The sequence below is a fragment of the Phaenicophaeus curvirostris genome, chromosome 1 (genome assembly GCF_032191515.1).
Source record: "Phaenicophaeus curvirostris isolate KB17595 chromosome 1, BPBGC_Pcur_1.0, whole genome shotgun sequence".
NCBI classification, from domain to species: Eukaryota; Metazoa; Chordata; class Aves; order Cuculiformes; family Cuculidae; genus Phaenicophaeus; species Phaenicophaeus curvirostris.
Genome location: NC_091392.1, coordinates 164,969,610 through 164,982,735, shown reverse-complemented (window position 1 = coordinate 164,982,735; position 13,126 = coordinate 164,969,610). Strand labels below are relative to the sequence as shown.

Here is a 13,126-nt window from a genome sequence, read left to right as displayed (position 1 = left end):
CCACCCTCCCAAAGTCATCTGTCTTGAGACAGTGTAACTACATGAGGTTTGGCTAATAAGGATAAGATGGTCAATTTGACCTACAGTTTAGTTGTATTACTAGAGCATCCAACCGACTAGAAAGTGTTTTCACCGGATATTTCCGTGGTGGTTCTTTCTGAGACATTCACAAAATGAGCTGCTTTCTCTGTATTGACTACAACGGGAATCTAGCAAGAAGACTCCGCGCCTGCTGTAAGCCCTCATGAAATAACACCCCTCTAACAGAGACAGCAGAGCAGTACTCTAAAATACTGTTCCTTCTGCCTAGATTTCTTCTCTGCAACAAGTAAACATTTTTATGAAGGTCACTATATTGCTCCCATATATTTCAAGTGATGGGGACAGGGGTTACACAGGAAGAAAATATTACTACAAACAAATAAGTTATCTATTCCATTATGGAAGAATTTTCAGAGACGGCTTTAGATTCCACAGCCACTGAATGCTCCCATTCTCCTTCAGCCAACATGGAGAGAACTCTTCGCAGCTGTAGCCCCTATAACCAATGGCTAGACATGTATCTCTAAGACCAGCATGTTTAGCTATATTTACAGTTTCAGAACCAAAGAAAAAAAAATGCTATTCATGCTATTTCATGCTGAACATTACTAGCAAACAGCTGAACAAGATGAACATCCATATCATAGCCATGTAAACCACAGTAAACAATCCTGGCTTATTATCATCTTCTCTAAACAAATAAATTGCTAGTTATGCTTCTTTTTAATTTCTCTCAATTGGAATTACTTTCATTTTTGAGTGAGGACTTTGTCAGGTTAGTTACAGACTTACCTTGTTGCGTGTTTTTACTTTCAACTTAGTCTTCTGTTTCCTTTTCAATTTTTTCTTGCTAAAGAGTTTCTTACTTCTGAAAAAAAGGAAAAGAGCCATGAGAAAAAGAGAATTAAACTCCTTTTTGCACCCCACAGTAAACAACAGCAGCGGAAAAAATGCTGGAAGTCCTCTATATTTTTTTTTTCTCCTCAGCAAAGGAAATTTCACAGTATAAATAAGAATATGAAACGCTTCAAATTATGTATTCCTAATGCTCCATTGAAGTAAGGGCATTACTCTCATCAATTTAAGCAGAACATATGCTATGACAAAAAAAAAAACAACCAAACCCAAACAACTGTATTTCATGCTGGGTTCTATTACCCTGCTGTTTCTATTAGAAGTCATTACAACAATGCTAGAAGTAGGAATTATTGATGATTCTTAGTAATATATATAACACGTTAGTACAGAACACATTTTGTGATGTCTGTATCAGAAGAAGATTCAAGCCTTCCATGACAAAAAGGAAGCTTTAAAAATTTATCATTTGGCAGAAAACTCAGTTAGTAGAAGAAACTGCAACTTCTGAACACAGCTTTTTAAATTTTTGTTTGGACTTTTCCCACCTTCAGCTCACAGACTTTTCGCTTGCATCCCTCTATGTTACAGCTCTAGCCAACACACATTCTTCTAATCCTCTTCTGCCCACACCTCACTCTATCACATTCTTTTTCTCCTCCATTTTACTACTCAGTTACAAAAAAATAAAAAGACACCATGGAGGAAAAAAAGACACCACACACAACTGTTTTGTCACCATCATGGAGATCAAGATGTGTGCTCTTTAACCTACTCTAACCTACTCTGTTCAGTTCACAAGCCCTCTGCAAAAACAGGCAGATATCTGTGCAGCATACAGCTCAGCCTCCTCAGGACTTCGAGTAACAGCTATTGACATTCCTCTATGCGACTTCAACAGCGCTCAAGTAATTCACATTTCAGATTAGTTGGAAACATGGAACTATGGAATTTGTAAATCACAGGCAATAAGAAGTTGCACTTTCAGGTAATATACTGGAAAGCGACTGAGAATCAGGAGAGCCTTGAAATCTTACTTAAACAACTTCATTCTAAATAAAAACGTTGAGGGACTAAAACCACATTGCTCGCTACTTGCTCCTGGACAGCATTCTGACTGCAAGAATGTACAAGTCTCACGGTCCAACAGTCAAAAGCTGTAAATCAAAATCTGACCAACAGACACCTGTCAGAAAACAAGCTTAAACAAAGAACCCCTGCAGAGTATCCCCAAAAAGCTGCCTGCTAGAAATTTTATCACCTTTCCCATCTTCATCTGTTAACAAAGAGGGAGGTACATTCCCCATCAAGACACTTCTCACAGAAACAAATCAGCTGATGTATTTTCTTCTAAGGAAAACCATTATTATCCTGAGTTAAGAGAAGGGATCCCACGAGCAGGAACCCCTCACCCATTCCAGGAAATTAAAGTTCATAAAGAAAACCCAGATTGGCTCCTAAGGTTCCTCCCACAGTAAAGTTTAAACATCTAACAATCAAAGAATCATAGAATGGTTTGGGTTGGAAGGGACCTTAAAGATCATCCAGTTCCATTCCCCGCACTGTGACCAGATCACTGAATCAGGTTGCTCAAAGCCTCATCCAACCTGGCCACGGGATGGGGCACCCACAACTTCTCTGGGCAACTCATTCCAGTCCCTCACCACCCTCACAGTAAAAATTTCCTTCCTAATATCTTGTCTAAATCTCCCTTCTTTCAGCTTAAAACCACTCCCCTTTGTCCTATCCCTGCACCCTCTGATAAACAGCCTCTTCCCAGCTTTTCCTGTGGGCCCCCTTTAAGTACTGGAAGGCTGCTATAACGTGTCCCCTTAGCCTTCTTTTCCCTAAGCTGAACAAGTCCAACTGTCTCAGCCTGCCCTTGCACAGGAGGTACCTCTTATGATTCAACAACCAACCTATTTAAGAAGTGGGGAGAAGAAATTTCATACAACCTTTCAAGTTCAAATTGCTACAACCGAACCCCGTAGGCTGTTTCAGTATTTAGTTATTTTTACATTGGACAAGTTTTTCTTCCTTAGTAGAGTTATGCGGTTAATTCTTCTACTGTCAAACACAAAGAACAGTGCAGGCCCTTCCATTCTGCAGCCACTCAATCTGCTCTGGGGAAAAAAATCTTTTATGAAAACTTTATCTCTAAGCAAAAGAGTCAATTTATTTCGGACTTCTGGTCTGTCTCAGGCCATACTACAAGTAAATCACACTGACCAAAACTGCAATCAGTACTAATTATTTGCTGTTGAGTAGAAAAAGAACTGCCTCATATGTCTCCAAGGTCACACACTTTTACCTGTGCTCCAGATACAATTTGGCAACTTCCCAGTGCTACGGAATGGCAGACCTATGTCACCCAGAGTAACTTGAAAACATTTTCCTGCCAACATCCAAACTGAATTTCCACTATTCTTCATCTGGTTGTGCTGTTAATTATGCTTTTCAAACACAATACAACTTGCATCTACCAGATACAACTCAATAAGGACTTCTTTTTTTTCTTTCTAAGAACTACAGTAACTCACTCAAGTTGCCAAGATATTACAAATATCTTGCCTGCCAAAACCCTTGCAACTTCTGCAAACATTATAAACACTTCTTCACAGGACCAGTCCCTACATTTCATCAGCATGTATTTCTCTGTGTGCCTGTAAACATCTAGAAATCCTGCATATTAAGCCTTTTTCCTCCCCTCCCACTAAGACTGGACCCATTACTGAAGTAACAGAACTCCCACCGTTCTACAGACTAGCTCCATTAGTCAATGATACCTAAACAATGTTGTCTCCAAATAACAAGCAGGGAAGATCAGCAGTGGCCTTACTTCCTTTTTAGATTCAGAGAATCATAGAATCATTAAGGTCGGAAAACTCCTCTAAGATCATACAGTCCAACTGTCAGCCCGACACCACCATTCCTACTAAACCATGCCCCAAAGTGCCACATTTTATTAACATTGCCAGGGACGGCAATTCCACCACTTCTCTGAGCAGCCTCTTCCAATGCTTCACCACTCTCACAGTATAGAAATTTTTCCTAATACGTAATCTGAACGTTCCCTGGCACAACTTGAAGCCATTTCATCTCATCATATCGCTTTGTACTGGGAAGAAGACACCAACACCCACCCGGCTACAAGCTCCTTCCAGGTAGCTGTAGTGAGCAGTAAGGTCTCTCGTCTGCCTCCTCTTACCCACACTAAATCTCAGTTCCCTCAGCTGCTCCCTGTAAGACTAGATTTGTTCTCTAGACCCTTTCCCAACTTTGTTCCCCTTCTCTGGACACGCTCCACCAGCTCAATGTCCTTCTTGTACTGAAAGGCCCAAAACCGAACACAGTATTCAAGGTATGGCCTCACCAGTGCCAAGTACAGGGGGAAAGTAGTGATGCTATCATGTCCCTCAGTCATATGTCAGCCATCAAAGATGCCACAAGTATAACATTTTTCTAGTCACTCCACTCTAGAAGTCATTTTCAACAAGTTTGGGGCTTCAACAATTTTTTACACGGAAACAACTTGGGTACAGGAATGCCATATTGATAATTCACATTTATCTCCCTATTTTTTCTTAAAACAAAATTGGAAAGATGCTGAAATCACAGCAGTTTTGTTGGGAAGCACACTTCCCCTCGCATTCAAACAAAATTTCAAACCTAGTAAGGAATTCATTATAAAATTAGTGTCAATGAGGTTTTTTTTTTAATTTCTTAAACAGTTCTGAGCAATCTATCATTACAAATCATAATTTAATATTAGTATGTTTACATGTTTATATAACAAAGATATGTATAGTCACCCACAGTCCTGCTGTTACATACCATCATGTCAGAAGGTTTCAAAATTCAAATAGAAAGGACAAAATATAGGCAAGTATATTCAAGAAAAACAACACTAAGCAGATTACGAGTAATTTCCTGTTGGAAACCACATGTGTTAATTATAAGCCTAGCTCTTCTACTGCCTGCAGATTAGCAAGACCTGATACGGCTCAGTTGGATTTTTTTAGCTAAATTATTAATAAAGTTTTTTGTTAACAATTGTAAATAGCTGTAAGCCGTCATTTGTAAAAGCCTTGAAACTCTATACTGACAATCAGCCTCCAGTGCGGGAAGACCTTAAGCCTTTGCCTTTTAACATAGATGTTGATAGTGCCTAGTTCACACAAACCAAATACTGATTTATCAGTAAATCTTAGGCAGGTTTTCCGCAAACTGCTTCAAGCCATTCTAACATTTGAGACTAAATCAGCAGTTTTGAAATGGACCACAAAGGAAGTGCAAGTCAAATGAGGGTAGAATATGAAGATACCTTGACAAGAAAATACTTGTGGTAAACAGACACAGAATAAAAATAAATAGTGCTACTGCAGTGAATAAAAGCAAAGACCTCACATGTTCAAACCCGGAATATGGGACAACTACTTTGAACCAGAGAGGGGAAAAAGGCTGGGGTAAGGGAACAACTGATTGCCGGACAATTTAAACTTGGTAAAATAACTGTTAAATTACAAGATTGCAACTTCTATTTGGCTTTGTGGCATCTGTAGTAGAAAAAAAAGTAAAGCAATCCTTACTGTATTTGTTTTCAAACCAGAAGTGGCACTAGCCAGTACTTGCAATATTTGCTGCATTACTAGGGTGACACCCCACAGTTGTCTCAACACCACTGCTCCTACTGTGTTCAAAAGGCCTGAGGATATGCAAACAGAGCACCTTCACTCAAAGTCACAACAGTCCAGAAATGCAATTCATAATCTTAAATTTCAGAAGGAAGCTTTATGTGTTGAGTGTGTTGGTTCCGCAATGCTGTTACTGAGTTACTTAAGAAGGATTAACATTATTACTGTATCTTGAACACTTCCACCCTGGAGGTAGGTCAAGACCAGACTGGATGAGGCTTTGAGCAACGTGACCTAGTGTAAGGTGTCCCTGCCCATGTCAGCAGGGCTGGAAGTAGATGATCTTTAAGGTCCCTTCTAGCCCAAGCCATTCAATGATTACAATTGTTTACAAGTGTCCCATCTACAGAAACTCTTCTAGGCTGTTAAACTAAAGGCATAACTGACAAGCAGAAAAAACACTATTCTGTTTCTGCTGCTAAGGAAGAATAAGAACAACAAAAGCGTTACTCAACTTCTGTCTGACCTCAGACCTTTGCTTCTCTGAAATTCATTACCAAAGGTCACAGGAGCTGGTACAGCATTAGAATCAGAATGGCTTGGGTCAGAGGAACCTTAAAGATCATGCAGTTCCGAGCCTCCTGCCATGGGCAGAGAAATCTTCCACTGGATCAGGTGTTCAAAGCCCCATCCAATCTGGCCTTGAACACCTCCAGGGATGGAGCATCCACAACTTCTCTGGGCAACCCATTCCAGTGCCTCCCCACTCTCACAGGGAAAAGAGTGATGTCTTTCTAACACCTAATCTAAATCTCCCCTCTTTCAGCTTAAAGCTGTTCTCCCTCATCCTATCCCTGCACTCCCAGATAGAGCCTCTCTTCCACTTTCTTGTAGGCCCTTTTTAGACCCAGTCATTCCAACCCAGTTGATTAAATCTTTGCTCACACCTCTGAAAAATGAATGAATTTAGTAAGTCGCGTGGTAACATGTACTGAAGTTTCTAAGACTTCCAATGGACTCAGTGGATTTATTTAAAACTTGCTTGCTTTGGTTCAACAACTAGAGTATCTTTGGGAAGGATACTTCTATCAAAGCCATGCTGTGTCCAGCTAAACAGCAAATACAGCCAGAAAGCTCAGGTTAGGGAAACTTCAAGTCAACAGGACCTGGAAGAATGCACCTGGCAAGGGCTGAGGAAGGTGGCCAAAGATACTGCAAGGCCACTCTCTGTCTCTGAAAGGTCACATTGATTAGCATAAGTTCCTCAGAATTGGAAGAAAACAAGTGTCATCCCTATCAAGAAGGGCAAGAGGGAACGCTGTGGGATCCAAACATGCAAAGGACAAGACAGTGGCAGGGAATAGCATGGTTGGATTTATGAAGAGGAAATCATGCTTGACCAATGCGGTAGCTATCTACAATGAGCAGGCTGGCTTAGTGCATGACTAGAAAGCAGTGGATTTTGCTTATTTCAACTTTATTAAGGCTAAAGTAAGACTGTCAGTCACAATATCCTCATATACAAACTGATGAAGGACAAGCTAATAAAACGTAGACTGAAAACAGGCCTAATTACTAGGGTCAAAGAGTTATGAGTAACAGGAAAGAGCGCATCTTCAAAAGCCAGTTTGCAGACAGTACAAAACCTGAAGCCAACTGACTGCAAAGCAGCTTTACAGAAAGAGACCTATGGGTCTTCATGGTGGACACACTGAACACGAACCACCAACACTGCCCCCAAAACAATGAAGGCCCACAGCCTCCTATGCTGGATTGGGAAAAGCGATGCCAGGCTGAGGGAGTTTGCCCTTACACTCTACACAGCACTGGCAACACCACCTCTGATATAACATGACCATTTCTGGGCTCTCCAGTACAAGAGAGACTCTCTTACTAGAATGGGTCCTGAGAAGGGCCTTTAAGATGCTTAAGGGATAGAAGCATTTGTCATACAAGGAGAAACTGAGCAAGTGGAGATTGTTTAGCTGGGAAAAGAGAAAACCTGGAGGGGAAGAAGAGGATGGAATTTTCTGAATGTGGATAAATATCTGATGGGACAGAGTAGATACAATGGAGACAGTCCTTTGAGCAATATCCAGTGACAGGTCATGAGACAAAGGGAAACAAGTGCTATTTAAGCGTAAGAACTGTAAGAGTAGTCAACCGCTGGAACAGGTTGCCCCAAGAGGTAACCTTCATCCTTGAAGATGTTCAAAATCCAACCAGACACTGCCTAGAGGAACCTGTTCTGGTTGATCATACTTTGAGCAGGAAGGTTGGACTACATAGTCGCCAGAGGTCACTTCCAATCCTAAATGTTCTTTGACCCTCACTGTTTGTTTACATACTAAAGTAAAATTTGACTGCATAATAATTGTGCTTGTACGTGTGGAAACAATACACTTTTTCCCAACTTTCCAGGTTTTGTATTTTTCTTGGTGCCATGCCATGCTTCTGATTACACTTCCAAGGAGACACATACTGAGCTTTTCATCCGTTCACCATCTGGATCAGCAAACGTGCAGCAAATTCAGGCATAAGAACAGAATTTTATGCAAATTAGCCAGCAAAATAAAACCTGTAATCCTACATGAAGCTAACAAGAGAACAAGGGATGAAAACCACTCTACCACATTTAAAATACACGCCTATATTAAGACAAGTCAGTCACTTGAATCAATCTCAACTTTCTTGGATATAACGAATGCCCAAGGTATACTAAGAAGCACTTGACAGAGAACATGCTTACACACAACAATCAACAGTTTCTCTGTGCAGATGGATCAGTGTGGACGCTGCATACAAGATCTTTAACACGGTTTTCCAAACTTCAGTGGTACAGAAAACTCGTGCACGTGCACAAGCAATCTAAAACGTAATTTGACCAGCAGAAGGTACTCTAAAATCATTGAAAACAGTTTCTGGAAAGGACCTTGAAAGGTCAGTCTTTCCATTTCCTGGCCCAGCACAGGAATAGTCAAATTCCACTTCATTCCTGATAGGTGTTTTCACTGTGGAGATATTAAAACACCTTCAATGATCACACTACCACTATATCCTAAGTAATCATACTAACAAGCTCTTTGTAAGATCTTATCTAAATTGCCCTTATGGCAATTAAATGGTATTTTTTCATGTCTTCATTGTAGGAAAAAAAACAATTTGTTTCCTTTTTTTATTTTTCCAAGGATAGCTGGAATTTATTTCAATTCTGAAAAGAAATGAGCCTTCTGCCAATTAAGCAATCTCAGTTGCTTCAGCCTAAACCACAGACCATTTACATCACTGATGTCTAATTTCACCGTTCTCTCATATTCCTAGGTAGTAATCCCTGTTGAGAAAACAAAGGTCGGAGGGGCAGAGGGGGGAAGAGGAGAAAGACAGACAAACAAAATAAGCCCCACAATCCTGAAGTGCAAAGAAAAGGTCAATAATTACTTCATTTCCTGCACAAAGGAATCTCTCTTATGCATTGTGGAAACTAAAAAAAACAAACCAGAAGCAATCCAACAGCATGACACTACTGAATCACACTCACTTTATAATGCCATACAACATACAGAACCTGTCACGAGGAACTTGTGCCTGCCCACTTACTCACTCTTGATTTTAAATGTGCTTAATGATTTTTTTCTTGACACTAAGCCTTTATTGATGTTATTATGTTCAGTATAGCTGTCATCTTTCCCAGTTTTGCGTCCCCTATGGCCTTTTTCACCTACAGCCTCAGTCCCAACACTAGAATTGTCAGTGAGGAGACTGAACAGTTCAGGACCTCGGACAGATCCAGGTGCCTCTTCTCCCTTGCTCCCGCCTTGGCAGCCGGCCATTCCGCAGCACCTCTCCAGCCTCATCTGCTGCCTAGTTTAAAATCCACCTTACAGTAGTCCCATCTAGAACAGGAGTAGCCAAATGGACAGGTGGAAGGCAACAAACAAAAATTCCTTTTTAGGAAGGCTACATCCCAGTCAATGAGACAACAGGGGCCTCAGCCTTTCTCACTTAATCGCTTGGTTGGAAAAGACCTTTAAGATCATCGAGTCCACTTCTATCTGTCTGGTGCAGGCCCAAGGCCAGAGGCAGAGCTCTGGTATTCTACTAGCTGCTCTGCTACACCAAGATAGCCACAGGTTTGGTTCAGTTCACAGCAAGCTCCAAGCTGGAAATACAGACTATACAGCGCTGGGTCCAAACTCAAAAATCACCTGATTTTAGAACAAGTCTAGCATTCAAAATTAAGATTTCTTTTGGTGAAATACTAATTATTTCCTGTTTTTTTGTTTTTAAAAATTAGTTTTAGACAGCCATTAATAGTGGCTAAGTATTACATTTCCCAAAATGGGCTCATGTTAAATCTGTTTTCTGTCTAATTTATTACCTTGATTTATATAACACATACTTTTCCCAGTACTTTCAGAAATGTAGTCAACAGAAACTGTTCTAGAGTACCTCGAGTCTTCCTTTTTCCATTTTTTGTTCAGTCAGGCACTGGTTTCCTGTTTGTCTTCTAAAACCTTATAGATCATCTATGAATTCTCCAAGGTAATTCCTAATAGCTCTGAAATCGCCTCAGCCAGTTTCTCCAGACACTCTAGGGGGAAATTTCACCACCCTTGTGAAAATACTCAACTACTTTCTAGCCTGTTCTTTCTCTAGTCTTGTCTTCCTCACCAACTGCAAATGTTTCAACTTACTATAAGGCAAAGCTACATTTTCTATCAGATCCACATCAAGAGTTTCCAGCCACGGAGAAAACCAGGAGGTACTCTTCTTATAGATGACAACAATATGCTTTTTTTATTTTTCCCCCCTTGTCTTCTGTTAACAGGTAACCCATCTATCTATCTGACATGTGATCACATAGAGGAAGGGCATGGCAATTACAGAAAGACAACCTGATCGCCTTCTATGACAAAGTGACTCGGCTGCTGGATGAGGGAAAGGCTGTGGATGTGGTCTTCCTGGACTTCAGCAAAGCCTTTGACACAGTTCCTCACAGCATTCTGCTTGGGAAACTGTCAGCCTCTGGCTTGGACAGGCGCACACTCTCCTGGGTGGAAAACTGGTTGGATGGCCGGGCCCAGAGAGTGGTGGGAAATGGTGTGAAATCCAGCTGGAGGCCAGTGACAAGTGGGGTTCCCCAGGGCTCAGTGCTGGGTCCAGCCCTGTTCAATGTCTTCATCAATGACCTGGATGAAGGCATCGAGTGCACCCTTAGCAAGTTTGTGGATGACACTAAGCTGGGTGGAAGTGTCGATCTGCTGGAGGGTCGGGAGGCTCTGCAAAGGGACCTGAACAGGCTGGACCGCTGGGCTGAGTCCAATGGCATGAGGTTTAACAAGGCCAAATGCCGGGTCCTGCACTTGGGGCACAACAACCCTATGCAGTGCTCCAGACTAGGAGAAGTCTGTCTAGAAAGCTGCCTGGAGGAGAGGGACCTGGGGGTGTTGGTTGACAACCGACTGAACATGAGCCAGCAGTGTGCCCAGGTGGCCAAGAAGGCCAATGGCATCTTGGCTTGTATCAGAAACGGCGTGACCAGCAGGTCCAGGGAGGTTGTTCTCCCTCTGTACCCAGCACTGGTGAGACCGCTCCTCGAATCCTGTGTTCAGTTTTGGGCCCCTCACCACAAGAAGGATGTTGAGGCTCTGGAGCAAGTCCAGAGAAGAGCAACAAAGCTGGTGAGGGGGCTGGAGAACAGGTCTTATGAGGAGCAGCTGAGAGAGCTGGGGTTGTTTAGCCTGGAGAAGAGGAGGCTGAGGGGACACCTCATTGCTCTCTATAACTACCTGAAAGGAGGTTGTAGAGAGGAGGGTGCTGGCCTCTTCTCCCAGGTGACAAGGGACAGGACAAGAGGGAACGGCCTCAAGCTCCGCCAGGGGAGGTTCAGGCTGGACATTAGGAAAAAATTCTTCACAGAAAGGGTCATTGGGCACTGGAACAGGCTGCCCAGGCAGGTGGTTGAGTCACCTTCCCTGGAGGTGTTTAAGGCACAGGTGGACGAGGTGCTAAGGGGAATGGTTTAGTGTTTGATAGGAATGGTTGGACTCGATGATCCGGTGGGTCTCTTCCAACCTGGTTATTCTATGATTCTATGATTCTGTAATAAATCAATCCGCCTCTGCTGGGCTTACCCATTGCCCATGCCAATTACTCCATCCTACAAAGTGCTCCAGAACAGCTGTTAATTTGTCATCTGGCTTCAGGGCATTTTAAAATCAGACACAATAATGGAGAATCACAGCTGACAAATACCAGTGCACTCGTCAGCAGAAAACTTCCTGTTCACTGGTTTGTTCCTACAGAAGTTCAGCTATAAGGGCTTCAAAACACAGGTAAGGAAACACTAAAGAACAAAAGGCTATCAAGGCTCATCTGAAGCTCAAAAGAGATATCAAAATTGTGGGACTGCATTCTCTCCCTTACTGCAAGAAATAAGTTGCTTTTTAATCTTTTTTTACAGGGCATCCAGACTTGCCGTTAACAACTGAAAAGCATCTGGCAAACATAAAGCCAAAGAAAAAAACAAAGGTAAAGAAAAAGTTCAATAAGAGTCTGGGACAAACAAGTAATAGCTCACATGAGGGAGTCTGCAATGATAAGAAACAAAGCAAGGGAAATGGGCAGAGCTTTAACGACCTAATCAGTAGATACAGAAGAGGTTTTTATGACCATAGAACTAAACAGCAAGAAAAATACATGGAGTCTGAGTGTTGGCAAGGAGATGAAGAGGTACCAGAGACAAAATGCAAACACTGAATATTGTTGTATAACATATCAAAGTTGCAGCTTGTCTTATCAATTCCCTACTTCGGTACCTCTCTGCACTTACAGAAGCTACAATCTTCAGCAGCCTCACTCCCCTGAACTGGAGCAATACGTTTTCTTGAAAGAAACTACTTCTCCTCGGAGTCTCCATGTACAAAAGTTCCCATATTTAGCTATGCATGAAGTGTCCTTCCAATGAAAATGCCTTTTGATTTCTCCAACCTCAACGGAATCTCTGCAATACTGTTATTTCAGCTGCCAAGAATCCGAAACATCTACAATGAGGAAATGCCTCACAACATGCCCCATCAAGCAACCCTAAGGAAACAACTTGCAGAATCAAAAAGCTACATACTTTCTAAAAAGCTGGCACACAGATGTGTCACTTAAGGGTGATAAGTGCTTTGAGAATACATCTATAACTGAAATGAGAGATGCTCAGAAAATGCCTCAAGTCCAACCTATACTACTTGACTTTAATTCTGTTTTCAGCTTATCTGTGGGTTATTCCAAGTAACTCTCACCAACACAAATTTACCACCAAAAGCTTTTTAATGCGTCATTTTCCCTATTACCCACAATAACACCAGTCAAGTTTCCAAACAGGCTTGCCATAGCATAGCTGACCGGGAATAAAATACATAGATACACTAACTGAAACCTGGCACACAAACATGTTCCATAGAAATACACATAAACTCTCAGTGTAACATAAAAATATTGGCAAGCTTTGTGAAATACGCATGTAAACAGAGTACATATTATGCTACATACTTCCATTACAAACTGACTCAAAATTTTACCCTACAAATCACCAATAGAAAAAG

The 13,126-nt window shown here is 41.6% G+C and overlaps 1 protein-coding gene across 1 annotated transcript in view; it reads right to left on the bottom strand.

Annotated features, from left to right (window-relative positions):
* MYCBP2 (MYC binding protein 2) overlaps positions 1-13,126 on the bottom strand; it is a 184,012-nt gene that overhangs the window by 156,955 nt on the left and 13,931 nt on the right. The window contains exon 2 of the mRNA XM_069879988.1: positions 835-910. Coding sequence (XP_069736089.1) covers positions 835-910 — 76 coding nt within the window. The remainder of the gene's footprint in view (positions 1-834; positions 911-13,126) is intronic.